This window comes from Panulirus ornatus, chromosome 57 (genome assembly GCF_036320965.1).
Source record: "Panulirus ornatus isolate Po-2019 chromosome 57, ASM3632096v1, whole genome shotgun sequence".
NCBI classification, from domain to species: Eukaryota; Metazoa; Arthropoda; class Malacostraca; order Decapoda; family Palinuridae; genus Panulirus; species Panulirus ornatus.
This window is the reverse complement of record NC_092280.1, coordinates 18821324-18836971: the sequence shown is the minus strand read 5'-3', so window position 1 is coordinate 18836971 and position 15648 is coordinate 18821324. Positions and strand designations below refer to the sequence as shown.

The window sequence follows — 15648 nt, the reverse complement described above, 5'->3', positions numbered from 1 at the left end:
GAGTCCAGGCCCTCTCGTAAGTCATTTACAGAGATCAAGAAAAGTAATGGTCCCAGAGTAAAACCATGCGACATTGCTCTAGTTGTGTCATACTATATCAAGAAGGCTTCTGTGACATGCATCCTTTGTTCTATCTCTATATCTATTTATATCTGATGCCTGTTCCAATTGGAACTTCCTCAAAGGGTTGGCCAAGGTAATATTGTCTCAGTAACTAAAGAACTCTAATGTTGCATCGTAGCCTCTAGTGCCTCTCTCTTAACAGGCCACTGGCAGAGGGCAAGTCTATTTCAGTGTTTGCAGAGGCTCCTACCTAATGGTCCTAATGCTCCTACCAACTACTACTACCTAATACTCTTGCCTAAATGTTCCTACCTACTACTTCTCTCTACTGCTCCTACCATTTTGCCAAAAGGCAGGGCTAGTGCAGGAAAAATCTAGAATTCTGAAGAATGAGCTGTGTGAGTTTATTGTTGTCAAGTGTTACATACGACAAGGAGAGATCATATGTTTGTGGACAGAATGCCAGTAGTCTATATGTTGGTGAGGTAGAAAGAAAAGACAGCTACCTGGGCAAAAGGAGTGCAACTTGACAACTACTGAAGTGCTGGCACACTAAGCAGATGTCAGTCACTAACTCTCCTGATACCCAGGCAGGTAGTACTGGTAATATACCTCTCAGATTGTTGACCGCCAGCCACCTACTACCTCCTTTGTTCCTTTCCTCTAAGATAATCTATCCCTTATGCCTGATGATCCAACTTCTTAATCATTCTTCCATATTGTACTGTGTCAAATACCTTTTGGTGGTCCAGGTACAAAGATTTTATCAAGCCTTCTATTTTCTCTAAAATGGAGCTCAATCTTCTGTTAAATCTAAGAGGTTTGTAACACCTGGCATCCCTTCCCTGTTTCTGTTAGTTAATTTTTCCTTTGCTGGAAGTTATCCATGTGCTTTTAGTAGTTTGTCTTCAACAGCACCTTAATGGCCACTCCTCTCAGGGAGACCAAGCTGTTGTTCATTGCGTCTTCCCAATATCTTTTTTTATCGTAGGCAAGACGTTTGCCCTTCTCCACTCCCTTGGCACTTTGCTTTTCTGTAACATCTTTAATAGTATTTCAAAGGTTTGTCAGTTGTATGTGCCTACATCTGCATTTGGTAAAATTTCAATAGGGCTGTGAGTCTTGTATGGGTCAAGACCCTTTAGTACTTCTTTAATGTCTTTTCAGATATCTCAGTGCTATCTAAAGCCTCCACCCCATTTCATCTTATGGGTGTTGAGGCTGTAGTGTCTTATGCTGTGAAAACACATTTGAACTTGTCGTTCAGATCATCACATATCCTACATCATACTTGGTTCCTTTCATATCCTTAGGTCATCCTGTATAACCCTTCCCTCAAAATCCTATAGCCTGATTAATTGTTCTTTAACTTAACAGATTACTCATGATGAATTTATGACAAAGTTTTGGGTTTTCTCTTGCCCTGTCCTAAATAGTCTTTTCAGATTCTCTTTTTCTATCATTCGTATCCTAACATGATAATTTTTTGCTCTTTCATACCTTACAAATGCTGGTAGACTGGAGTGCCATTCATGTCTTTTGTCGCAGCACACACTGAAAAGCTCCTTTGCTGTTTGAATCTTTTATTGAACCCTTCCAGCCCTACTTTCTCGACCCTCTTTTGTATTTAAGGCTAAAACATACCCATGTACCTCCTTTTCCATGGAAAATTTCACAGACCTTTTGTCTTGGTGTATTCTTTCATAGATGCTGAATTGCATTTCCCAATTTATGTTAGCATAGAAGCTGTTGAGTTTTGTGTAGTGTCCACAATTATTTTGCCTCTTGTTGTCTCACCTCTGATTTTTGAATTTTCTAATTTACCACATAATCATACTTAAGCATTATTTTTTTTCCGTGCATATTCGCCATTTCCCGCATTAGCGAGGTAGCGTTAAGAACAGAGGACTGAGCCTTAGAGGGAAAATCCTCACTTGGCCCCCTTCTCTGTTCCTTCTTTTGGAAGAGTAAAAAGTGGAGGGAAGGATTTCCAGTCCTCCCCTTTTAGTCGCCTTTTATGACTTGCAGGGAATACATGGGAAGTATTATGTAATTACTTATCCCAATAAGTTGATATTCTCAGTAGCCATGCTAGTATGTATGAAAATATGATCTAGTAATGATGGTGCATCAGTCTCATCCTTGTGTGTTTATTGACATGCTGGTGTATGAAATTTTCCTGTATGCACTCTGGAATCTTGTGTTTCCATGACTCCTTGTCACCATGAGAATCCAAATTCCCTTTGTCAACCTCTTTGTAATTGAAATCTCCCTTTACTATCTCTGAGAAACATGTGTTTTATTGCTTCATATTCCATCCTGTTTGGGTGATTACAATTTATTAATTGAAAGTCCTCTTTACTATCTCTGAGAACTGCATGTTTTATTGCTTCATGTTTCGTCCTGTTTAGGTGATTACAGTTTATAACTAGTACTGTATGTGTATTATGGGGAAAGATTCAGTGCTCATGTTATGCCAACCTTTTATGTCATGTAATTATCTGTTTGTATTTACCTTCCTATTTGTAATATATGGGAAGGGAATTTTACACTCATAGGCCACTTGTCTTGAGCATTCTTTCCTGTCATACCGTTTCTTAGATTTATATAAGCTGTTTGCATTAACCATGTCTAATCTTTCCACCTCCCGTACATTATGAAATTATTTCATGTTTAATTCCATGTTTTTTGCTCTGGTTACTTCATCCTTATATCTCTATCTCTAAAAGTACTGTTCACTGTTCATGCCTTTGGTCTGTTATAAAAACTTAAAGGTTGTGATCAGAGGACCCCTCACTCTTTGTTGCCTTTCTCGATACTTTCTCTAGAGCCCTTTACGTTTCTTTAGTTGGGTTGCCCAAACTCGAGAAACATATTGTTTTGGCCCTGTGTATGCTGTTTGCATATGAACAGCTTGCTAAATATTTTGATATCTATATACCTCACTGCTATTTTCATATTTTCTTGTGGCCATATTGTCTCAATTTTTCTCCTAACATCGGACTTTGTTACAGGTTAGGGACAATTTGTGCTCAGAACTGCACATGCATGTGCATTCAGTAAAAGCAAAATGTTTCTATCACTCATGATGAATTCCACTTCTTACTGCTAAGGTTGCATGTGCAGTTTTGGTGTTCTGAGAAAGTTGATTTATTGAGGTGTTGTTGAACAAAGGTAAAAAATGCCCCATGCTCTTTAACATGACGTTGGTGTGAAATGCCTGATCTGAAGTGGCAGTTGTGTTGAAAATGTGGTGATTAACTGGTTTATATTTTGCTCTTACAGCCCTGGTTCAACATTAACACCATGGCAGTCGAGTAGTGCTCACCTTGAGAATAAATCAGATCGTAGTATAACTCCAAGTAAAGGTAAGGCAGCCAAGAAGCACTCTCAACAGATTAGCAAGAATTGGATGATTAACAATGAGCCAGGACAATGTGAGGGAGAGCCATGTGGTGTGAGTATTCAACAGGGTACCAAGACGAACCTTACAACCTTACAGCACTATAAAGACCTTCCTGAAGAAATGGAAATAATTGTATCTGCATTAGGGAATCTAAAAGAAATAGTGAATGACCTTAATGAAAAATTTACTAGTTATGAAGTAATGATCAAGAAGCATGATGAAAGGCTTAGTTCAATTGAATTTAATAACTCGCAAATTTTTGCTAGACAGGATTCAGAAACTGGTCAGCTCGCTGAAAAGTGTGCTATTCAAGACCGTAAAATTGCTGCTTTAGAAGAACAAATTAATTCTCAGAATAGTACAATTAATCAACTAAAAAATCTTAGTACCATTAAAGACAACAAGATCACAGACCTACTGAAACAAATGAAGCAGTTAATTGATCAGCATATTACATCAAAAGGTGAAGTTGATAAACAAAATTGTTCTCATGCGTGTTAAGTGGACTAGACCCACATATTGCTAATTAGGAGGAACATCACACTTCAGTGAATATTGTCATTTAAAGTTAAGTAAAATCCTAATAAGGGTACTACTGGTCTGTATCCAATTATTTAATGAAATTTAGTTTGATTGGTCTTGTCGTGTGATAGATGCAGTCTTCATCAGACAGTATTTGATAAGACCATGTGAGTTGTATTTTATCAGCAACTAAATACATATTATAAAACTAACGACAGTGAATCAGTGCTTTGTGAAGGAGAGTTGAATCATTACTAGCAAAACTCCATGAATCTAAAAATGCACCAGTACAAATGAAGCCAAGCTGAACATTCCCATGTTGATTCTTTGCTTCTGTAAGTTGTGATGCATAGATTTACCTTCCTTTCGTGTATGAATCATGAAATTGCCCAGGATGCACTTACAGGTATATTTTGAAACTTCACTTGAAGCACAGGTGCTCTTAGGAACATTTGTTAGTACTTCTTGTTCTGAGTAAGGTATACTTTTAATATTTATACTCTAGATTTTGCTACTTTGCAAACACAGGCAATGGTGGACATGCAAGAAGTAGTTGAAATGGCATTTATGTGTGCCAGGATGTAGGTCATGACTTAAGACACACTACAGCACAACCATGTGAGTTAAATTTCAGTGAACAGACCTTGTATATCCAGACTCTTATTAGTGCCTTTGTAATTGATATTGTAATGATATGACTCATCACAATACCTGTTTCTTGATAAACACAAAATTGACAGGAATAGTGTTCTCTTTGGTTAATATCACATAAGCATAATTTTTTTTGAAAATGGGAAAATTAGGAAAATTGAAATTATTTTTTAGTTTATACAGTCGTCTACAACTAGATGCTGTAGAAGGTGAGGATCCTCCTTGAATTGTTTTAGAAGGTTGCCCTCATTATATGTGGAATGTGTTTTGAGAAGAGACCATGCAAAGCAAATCTGTTCTAGACAAAACTGTTTTTATACTTTTTTACAAGAGTGATATGCTCTTAGGCCCCAGTCTTGGTGTTTTTACTTCATTCTCCCTTGTGTCAAAGGCTTACATTTATACATGATGCACAAAACTTTTTTTTCAATAATTGGAGCCTGTAAGCCACTGTATATGAATTAGTGAAGGGAAGTAACAAAATTGAAAGTGGTTATGAGTGGAGCAGACAGTCTTGTGTAGCATTTTTTTTTTTTAGCTATGTTTTAGTTTGTCTTTTTTCTTATTCCTCAGTTTTACGGATTTAATTCATTATGCTATGGTCCATTCTTGGTTTTGCATGGTTTTATTATTGTTTATTCTCAGTTATATGTGTATTAAGAACAAATTGATTAGATTGATTTGGTTGCATTTTCACTCGCAACAATTTGCAAGTGAAAAGAACTTTCCCTATAACAGAAATATCTGTTGTATCCCAGCCTTAGTGCAATGGGGCCCAGATGATTTTTAGAAGACAAATTCCAGTGAAGTCTGTTGGAATAGAGGTTTACACTATGCCAGTCATATGCTCACTTAGATGGTTCATTTTGTTTAGATAGGGGTTGTTTGTATACTTAGGTTGAATGAATAAGTTCCTGGCTTTAGCCCCCTAACCTCAAAACTTAGTGACAGCCAAGCCCAGATATGGCTCATTTCTGTATTGTGTCTGCTTCATCATCTAGATCCTTATTATCTGAATGATTTCCACTGATTCCATTTACATTATATCAGTGTCTAATGGTCTCAGCTAAGCAGAGTATGATTTAAAATGATGAGTGTGAGAGCATTCTTGGATATTTTGTCATGCAGGACAAATTGTCACTCATCTCTCCTTGAGTATTTCTTGTAGTAGGAGCTGACCTGGAAATGGTGTAGTACAAGGAAAAGTTAATACCCACCGAGTTCCTGGAACCTAGGAGTGCTTGAGATTGCAAAATTAACAGCAGTGATGAAGTGCTGATCATAGTATCAGTTTAAGGGTGTGCTCTTTATAGATCAGAACCATTATTAGGGTTATTGGTGACAATATGTCTAATAACACTCTGTTTGATTTTAGTATATTCTTTCCAACAATCATTACTAGTATAATCTCAAAACTTGATGAAGCGGTTTACAAATGCTTACAATGTTTGCTATGTTCAGTATATGGCTTTCTTATTATTTGTTCCTCTTATAGTTAGTGTCATTTTGATTGCATATTATAGTGGTCATGATATCACAAAGGACAGTAAAAGTGGCATGCTGTTTAGTTGTTTTATACAAAGCAATCATTGTAAGTTATAATTAAAGTTTCCCCACCATGTGAGTGAGATTGCTGGAGCAACATGTTTTTTCTTATTTTTCATAGTATTACCTTTGGTCCTGTGTCTAATATTTCAGAATACATAGAATTTACAGAATACTTAATGATGAATTAATGAGTTTAACAAAATTTTTTACAAATATCACAAAAGCATGAAACTAGAATTAATGAATTACAAGGAAAGGACTCGTGCTGGTTCACTCTGTCTCTTTGGCCAAAGTTAATGCCATTGATTTGTGGTAATGCTGTTAAGTACTTCAAAATAAGAAGTGCCATGAAGATTTTCTTTTACACTACATCATAATGAATTATTTTCATAGAAAAAAAAGATTATAAGTGATGAGATAAAATCATGTAATGAATACCTCTAGAGTGTCAGCTCCCTCCTTTATCACCGAAATCAATCACATCCCTCTGCCTATTAGTGGCTTACATTGTGGGTTAAAATGTCCTTTCATTATGTCTGTATGAGTTTTTATGTCTGTGATTTTATATATATGAGATAGGGGTTAAAACATTAGGTGTGAGACTTTGAGTTTGAGATAGGAGTGAAAACATAAGGTCTGAGGCCTCAAGAGCCTTGGAATGTATTTAAAGTGTGCTTTGTTTAGATTTACTTTGTATAGCATTTTCTTTCTGCAAGTTGGGGAAGGGTTTATTGTGAAATAATTCACTTGCATCTGTTATTATCAAAATCACTTCATACAGGTTTATTTTCTTTTTTTTTTTTTTTTTTTTTTTTTTTTTTTTTTTTTATACTTTGTCGCTGTCTCCCGCGTCTGCGAGGTGGCGCAAGGAAACAGACGAAAGAAATGGCCCAACCCCCCCCCCCCATACACATGTACATACACATGTCCACACACGTGTATACATACCTACACAGCTTTCCATGGTCCACCCCAGACGCCTCACATGCCTTGATTCACTCCACTGACAGCACGTCAACCCCTGTATACCACATCGCTCCAATTCACTCTATTCCTTGCCCTCCTTACACCCTCCTGCATGTTCAGGCCCCGATCACACAAAATCTTTTTCACTCCATCTTTCCACCTCCAATTTGGTCTCCCTCTTCTCCTCGTTCCCTCCACCTCCGACACATATATCCTCTTGGTCAATCTTTCCTCACTCATTCTCTCCATGTGACCAAACCATTTCAAAACACCCTCTTCTGCTCTCTCAACCACGCTCTTTTTATTTCCACACATCTCTCTTACCCTTACGTTACTTACTCGATCAAACCACCTCACACCACACATTGTCCTCAAACATCTCATTTCCAGCACATCCATCCTCCTGCGCACAACTCTATCCATAGCCCACGCCTCGCAACCATACAACATTGTTGGAACCACTATTCCTTCAAACATACCCATTTTTGCTTTCCGAGATAATGTTCTCGACTTCCACACATTTTTCAAGGCTCCCAAAATTTTCGCCCCCTCCCCCACCCTATGATCCACTTCCGCTTCCATGGTTCCATCCGCTGACAGATCCACTCCCAGATATCTAAAACACTTCACTTCCTCCAGTTTTTCTCCATTCAAACTTACCTCCCAATTGACCCTTATATTTACAAATTATCCATTTTATAGAAAGGTTCATAGTGTAGCATAAATGCAGATGATTTTTTGAAGAATGGTTGGGTTTATGATAGCTATCTTCAGGATTATTCTTGGAAACTTTCATGATTGGTAAGTGTAGGTCTTTAGGTGAATGAATATGGAGAATTGAATATGTATGCACAGAAATGAGAAATACAATACATTTGAACTTCAGAATTCAGCATGATTCTCTTGGTTGACGATAGTACTAGGGTTTGTGAACAGTTTTTAGGGCTTTTAAAGTAACTGTGACATCATGGCTGCTTTAAACATGATCTGTTTGCAGGCTAGGATTGAAGTGAATACATGAATTTTAAACATTAAAGAAAAAGAATACATCAGTTAGTGAATTGTGTGCTGCTGAAATTATTCATCATGAACTTGACAAATACATCCACTAACTTTGTGTGCTATCTAGGAACCTTAAGAGCATATTTCCATCACAGTTTTGGAAGTGAAGTTGATTGAAATCCTCATGTATAGTGATAAACATTTTATTATTTAGGCATAAAGGTTATTAATTTTATGTGAGGATGAATTTCTTGGTATCTATCTGCTATCATTATTTAGAAGCTTAGGCTCCAGTGAGATACTCTTGAGGATATGTTTCATAGAACAGCAAATTTGACAAAATGATATCAGAGCTATAAATGGGGGTGTGAGATTTTTTTAGCCTGTATTTCACAAATAATTTTTTTTTCATGTAATTCAGATGAGAGAATTCATGCTATCATGAGGTGGAAACTAAGTATCTATTGTGTTGTCTCAGTTTATGTCACTCTTTGAATTAGTTTGTGTTTGTTCACTTCATTTTGGCTTGAAAATTGATCATCATTCACTGTGGAAAGTCCTTAGAAACGATCATATGCCATCACTGATCTTGAATATGATTTCGCTCATAATTGTGCTGAATGATTTCTCCATTGTATGGTTTGTTATTGGTAATGGTAGAAGACTAAGAATTTCATGCTGAATAGGAGGAAGTAGATCATTGTGCTTTAGCAACACAGAAGTTTATTTTCAAATCCATTATGATCTTTTTTCTCTTTGACCAGTCGCACTTCAAATCAGATGACAGCTTCAACCTCTATAAGCTTTGAATTGTATGCTGTTCTTTGGTTTTTGCCATATAGTTTTTGAATTCTCATCCAGTACATGCCAATTGTTTGGGGTTGTGAGAGTACACTGAAAGTTCAGATGTGTTGTGCAGCTAAACACTTTCTCAACAATAAGGTGGTTGAGTCCACGAATAACACACATATTGATCAACGAAAATATTCCTCTAGAGTTAATCCTTTAACATAGGAGCAAAATTTCTTTTAGCCACTTTGTTTGGGAATGGTTGGATCAGTATCCAACTTTTCTGCAAGTACTGGAATTTTCCCCCAAAATTTTTCACTGAATTGCTCCTCTGCTTTTTCAGTGCCACATCAGACATTAGAGTTCTTGAACATGATCATGCACTTTGTAAGTATTTGATTAAAGGTTTCAACCATACAGAATAGCTCTTGATGTGTATCTTGGCATTTCTTGCCCAGGGCTGTTTTGACCATTATACTTGACTAAAAAACTTAATGGTGGATAACTTAAATACCATTGCATTTTGCATTCCAACATTGTTCAGTGTCATGATACTGTTGTGATAAAGTGTCTCCTTATACTCTTAACAGAAAATTTGATGAATACCCGGATTTTACCATTTGAATTCTATATCACAGGTACAGCACTCAAGTCTTATACAGCCAGATTGGGTCAATGTGTACAATAGACAAAAGCAGCTTTAGGGTGAATACCTATTTTAGCTTCCATTTTCAATGTTAAGCCAAGGAATACCTTTTACATGATATTAGAATTTCCGTTATGTCAACAAAACGTATACTGTGAAAATTGCACCTTTCTTGATGTGTTAGTATCTTCATCATCAGTTATTGAAAATCTAGTTGAATTGTAGGCCAAAGAAACAATATCTTCTCTGTTTCTTCTTACAGACTTATGTAAATTTTAATCATAACCATACATGACAGAAACAGTGTAGCTCTTTTACATCCATCTTGAGATCATGATTTACTAGGAGCATGTAAGTTTGCAGAAGCACTGTCCATTTTAAGTTGATCTGTTGTTTTCTCAGAAAAATTAACATAATCCTGTATCATTAACATCAACATCAGCATGCTAAGTTGACTTAATTCAACTTTGACTTTTGAACTTGAAGTGGAGTTTCTACTTTGTTTTTTAACATTTCTTGCCCTCTATCCTTTTTCATGTGCAACTTTTATTCAATCAATTTGCAATTTGTTAAAAACTTCTTGATGTACAATTATATGTAAAAATGACTTTTTTCAACTTTAGTCTAGCTTCAGAAGTCCTTTCTGTTGTTATGAAGCATAAGCAGAGCTCTGGAAGCTGGGCATATCCAGTGGTTGGGACCACATGTCATAAAATGTAGAGATGCCATGTGTGCATCTATGTGTTGAGAGTGTAAGGGAATTGAGTAGTAAGTGCTTGGTGACTTCTTTGTGGTAGTTACATTATGGGCATGAAGGATTTTGGGATATCTGGAAACAGTATTTGTAGTAGTATGTGGTGTTCAGAGCTTAAGTGGGAGAGTGTGACTATTGTTTGTCTGGAGAATGTGGTTTCTGGGGGTTGGAGTTTTAAGACTGATTTGATTAGTGCTTGTTGGTTTATTTCAGTGTGAATTTGTTTTGTAATTTTGATATGTTAGGGACGGATGATCTATCAGTACAGGTTATTGAAATGTTATTGTTTAAACTATTTGCCATTTCACGCGTTTGCGAGGTAGGGTTAAGAACATAGGACTGGGCCTCTGAGGGAACATCCTCTCCTGGCCCCCCTCCCTGTTCCCTCTTTTGGAAAATTAAAAAAAAAAAAATGAGAGGGGAGGATTTCCAGCCACCCGCTCCCTCCCCTTTTAGTCGCCTTCTACGAAACGCAGGGAATATGTGGGAAGTATTCTTTCTCCCCTATCCCCAGGGATAAAAGTGTTATTGAAGTGTGAGAATTCTATTTTGGGTTTGGTGGTTAGATATATAGTTTGGGTGGGTTGGGTTTTTTGCTTTTGCAGAGAAATAGGTGCTGAGCATGTTGAGGTGGGAGGATCTTTTTTTCATTGTAAAGTCATTGAGTGTTTGTAGGTGTTAGGTAGCTAGTGATTCTTCTGAATGCACTATTTTTGTGTGTGTGGATTACAGCTTTGTTATATTGACTTTTGTATATTCTTTTAAGAGGTTGAAAGATCAGGCAGGTTAGGCATAGTTTATAGTATAGTGGATGAATTGTTTGTGCAAGATTCTGAGGGATTTTTTCTTGTCCAAATCTGATGCCAGTATGTGTTCTGTGGGCATATAGTTTGCTTTTGTGTATGTTTTTGGTATGGGGAGTGTAATGTCATTTGTGTGTCATTTTTTGGTTTGGGGAGTGAAATGTCATTTGTTTGTCATATGTGATACCTAGAATGGTTAGTGTTTTGTTCTGTGTGTGAGACTTTCCATTCAGGGTGACTGGAGGGTGTGAACTGGATTCTTGTCTGTCTAGGGTTAAAAGTGTGATATATAGAACAGAGAAAAAGGTCTCATTCACTCACATCTACTCACTAGTGGCCCACTAACTACAGCCAGGCCCCACATACTTTTCCATGGTTTACCCTGGATGATTCATATGCTCCGTTTCAGTCCATTGATGGCACATTGCACCCAGTATACTTCATTGCTCCGTTCACTCTAACCTGTGGATGCTTTTCACCTTCTTGCATGTTCAGGCTCTGAGCACTTAAAAACTTTATCACTCTTCTTTTCATATCATTCTCTCTTTCCACTGTCATTTGATCTTCCATTTTTCCCTTTTCCCCTCCACTTCAGACACCCACACACACACTATCAGTTCATTATTTTGAAATACCTCCAATGATGTCATTAAAAAATCTCTCATCTTAATTTTCTATATCAATCTCTGATGTATGTGCCAGTGCCATTTTGATTTTCTTTGATCTTTCAGCTTATTATTTGTAGATTTTTTTTAAATGACACTTTTGTGTGTAGATTCAGAAGAGTTATACATCATGTTTTATTCCTTTTTATGGAGTTTTGATGCACGAGCTTCTTTTTGTGTAGATACTTGTAGTTTGAACTCCAGTGAGTTCACCAGTTATTGAGACACTTTTGTTGTGAATGGGCATCAGAGATTTGTAATTCAGTATGTTTTAATCATCTATTAGTAATGAGTTATTGCAAAGTGTCATTTGCAGTTCATGAATATTGATAATGCCTGTTGAAGTTTGGTAAATCTGTGGGTTTGTGTTTTGTGTCGAGTCCCTTGTCAACAAGTTAGTCTGCAGTTGTCATTAAGCATAACTCTCTTGATTACTCATAGAAATTGGACTTTGTTGTTTATTCAAGATCTGTTTGGTTAAGTAAGTAAGATGTATAGAAGAAATCAGACATCTGTATGCTCAAGATTTGACTATATGAGTAATTTGGCTCTAAAAATTGAACTTAGCTGTTTATTCAGCATTGAATGGTTAAGTAATTAAAACAACAAATCAGACTTAAACCCTTATTCAACTTGTGAATAGCTGAGTAATGAAGATAATAGTTTATGTAGTCTACTGTAGTATTCATTGTTGTAAGTGTTTTTGAATATGATTTTATCATCCTGTATGGGCAGTGTACAGCAACAAGTTATGTTGTATTTATATAAATGTTACAAGGTTTTACACTTATACACAAGTGTTATTAGGTAATAACATTCATATATTCCTTGAATAAGCTTAAGGAAATCTTGTTTGGTGTAAATGCAGAGAATGAATTTTGACAAGTGTTTTTCATAAACAGTATAATGACTGGTCTTGAGTCATGGATAGTTTTCCCATTTTGTAAATGGAGATTTTTTCTTCTTATGAGTCAGCTTGTTTTGGAAAATGAGAATAGGAACTTGTGTGAGTATGGCAGATAGTTTAACTCGCACTGTAATGACTTTCAATCCTTAGCAACCTATAGTTTTGCCATGTTGTGAATGGAAAGTTTGGTCATGCTTCGTGAGTCAACATGGTATGGAAAGTGAGAATATGAACTTGAATGAGTGTGGAAATTCATGTTTTGCTTTCCTGATACTACTTCGCATAGATGGGAGAAATTAATATATATGTATATATAACAAAGATAGATTCACATCTTTTATTTTTTAACTATGGTATTATAGATATAAAATCTATTCGGTGTAATATTGATAGAAATTTAGGAAAAATTACTAGACAGTAAATTTGTGTATTAGATATTAGTTGTAAGGTTTACCTGAAACATCTTGCATCAAAAAGAACTTGTTTATTGTGATTTCATACTTGTGATTTTTGTAAGGAACTAGATGAAGAATTTTTGTAATGAACTTCTTGGTTTGATTTTTTAATGTCCCCCCAAAAGAAAAAGAAAAATATATATATATACTTATTGCAGCTTGCTTGCTTTCTGCCCCAGAACTGCTGTTTATCTCTATGGTGCTCCTGCATTGCTCAGAAGGCCAGCCATGTCCACAAGGAAGGACCACAGGTCATTGTAAGCATATTTTTGAGGGAATAGTGTTGGGCAGTTGAGGAGAAAGCATATGGTGTCTTCTTTGAAAGGTTTTGGAATTACTCGAGACCCCTTTGCAGCTCTAAGGGAAATGGACTTTTCTTGGGGGTGAGAAATTATTGATGAGACTGTATTCCTGATGATTCACCCTTACCAAAAGTGGCTTTTCACTGGCAGTATAACCTCGGGTGGGCAAAGGTCCAATAAACAAGCTGTCTTTGCTCTCTGACAGTTTCTCCTCTTTCCACACATCTAACAATGTGCCCAGGACCTTAACTCCTTCACCCATGTTATGGCATGCATCAATTTCCGTGGTTCTATTTTCTGTCATAACCACTCCCATATATATAAAACACTCCCAATAGACTCGACTTTAACCAACATGTCTCTCAACTGCTTAACTTTGTACCCTTGCTTTTACTCACTTTAGCTATTGACTTTCTTCATTCACACACTCCCAAACTTAGAAAACCAGCTTCCTTCCCCCCTCCCCAGGGTCACATTATCAGCAAACAGCAGCTGACTTGCCTCCTTGGCCCTCCTACACCCAACAGACTGCAGACCAGCCCCTCTCCCCAATATCATCACATTCACCTCCCTTATCACCCCGTTCATGAACATATTAAACAGCCATGGTGACAACATACTTCCCTGCCATAGACCCACCTTTACCTGAGATCACTTCCCTTTTATCTTCATACACACATGCCTTACTCTTAATGAAAACTTGTCTCTTCTTCAAGCAGATTTCTTCACACACCTTTTAATTGTATAATACCCCCCCATGGACCAGATCTTTTTCCACCTCTCTTCAGTATCTTGCACGAATTCCCATTACTTCCGGTAAACCGCAACTTGAAGCTCCTCTCGTACGCAGATGATCATCCCCATAATCCCAACACCCTAAGACCACAGTAACAGCAACACTTGCACAATGACATTACAAAACCAGAGCAATGGCAGCCCCAAACCAAAATGTCTGCTTCTCCACTGAAGTCTTCAATCACTATTTTCTTAACCTAACAATTCCACGGATGTATGCATCCTCATGTCATCAGTCACTCTTGTAACTTCACTGACACGAATGTCTGCAACCTCATAGAAGTCTTTAATCTCTCTTTTAACCTCAGACTGACACGAATCTGGCATCTTGCAGGCAACCTGAATGGCCAAATCACTCGAACAAAATGCTAAATTATTCCTGCCGTCACAAACTGTATGATGGACACATCGCTGGCTCTCTCCACACCAGGACTTTAACACAACAACAAACTAAAGGGCCTTAGATCTCTTAACTAGAAAAAGATATGGACAAGAATAGAATACCTCGTCTTCCTGTACAAAAATTCATCCGCTGTAATTCAAACTAAGCCTTGCCTATTTTAGTCTTCCACCCTCTCAAAAGCAAATTTATCAGGGCTGCAAACCACAACAAAGAGTGCAATCGGAACAATTAATGATTGCAAAGCAATTACGAGCTCTGATTAAAGATTCTAGTCATGTAGTCCCACCTCAGCTTGGCACTGAATTTATGTAAGTTTTTTTTTTCCAGCTCAAACAAGTATAGTAGTAGAAATAAGATGCTTACCCCTTCCTTAACACTTCAACAACCTTTACTCGAATATATCCCTCCAACCCGTACAAATATAACACTGACCATAGACACAATGAAATGACCGGATAAGCACTTACCAACCAACCTCCCAACTCTTGTTAAACCTTATGTAACCCACTATATACCAGAAGCCACTCTCTCCAGATAAACACGAATTTTCTCTCGATTTCACACTGGACATCACTGCAACAATATAAAAACCGTTTAACTTTATCAATTGCCCAGGACACTCTGCACAAGGGTGCACACAGCTGTCTTTTCTGACCTGCAGGAGGCTGACTCAAAATGACATAAGGGACTCGTAGAGCAGGAAGGGAAGGTATACAATGAATGTAAGGGGATGCGGCCATTTCTCCTCTTCCTGGTGCTACTTCGCTAACGCGGGAAACGGGAATCAATATATATATAATCAATATATATATATATTCTTTTCTTCTTTTCTTTCATACTATTCGCCATTTCCCGCATTAGCGAGGTAGCGTTGAGAACAGAGGACTGGGCCCTTGAGGGAATATCCTCACCTGGGCCCCTTCTCTGTTCCCTCTTTTGGAAAATTAAAAAAAAAAAAGTGAGGGGAGGAT

The 15648-nt window shown here is 37.2% G+C and overlaps 1 protein-coding gene across 1 annotated transcript in view; it reads left to right on the top strand.

Moving 5' to 3' along the window:
- The window catches only part of LOC139766218 (uncharacterized), a 69500-nt gene extending 56232 nt beyond the window's left edge, over positions 1–13268 (top strand). The window contains exon 12 of the mRNA XM_071694531.1: positions 3349–13268. Coding sequence (XP_071550632.1) covers positions 3349–3970 — 622 coding nt within the window. The 3' untranslated portion in view covers positions 3971–13268. The remainder of the gene's footprint in view (positions 1–3348) is intronic.
- The last annotated feature ends 2380 nt before the right edge of the window (positions 13269–15648 follow it).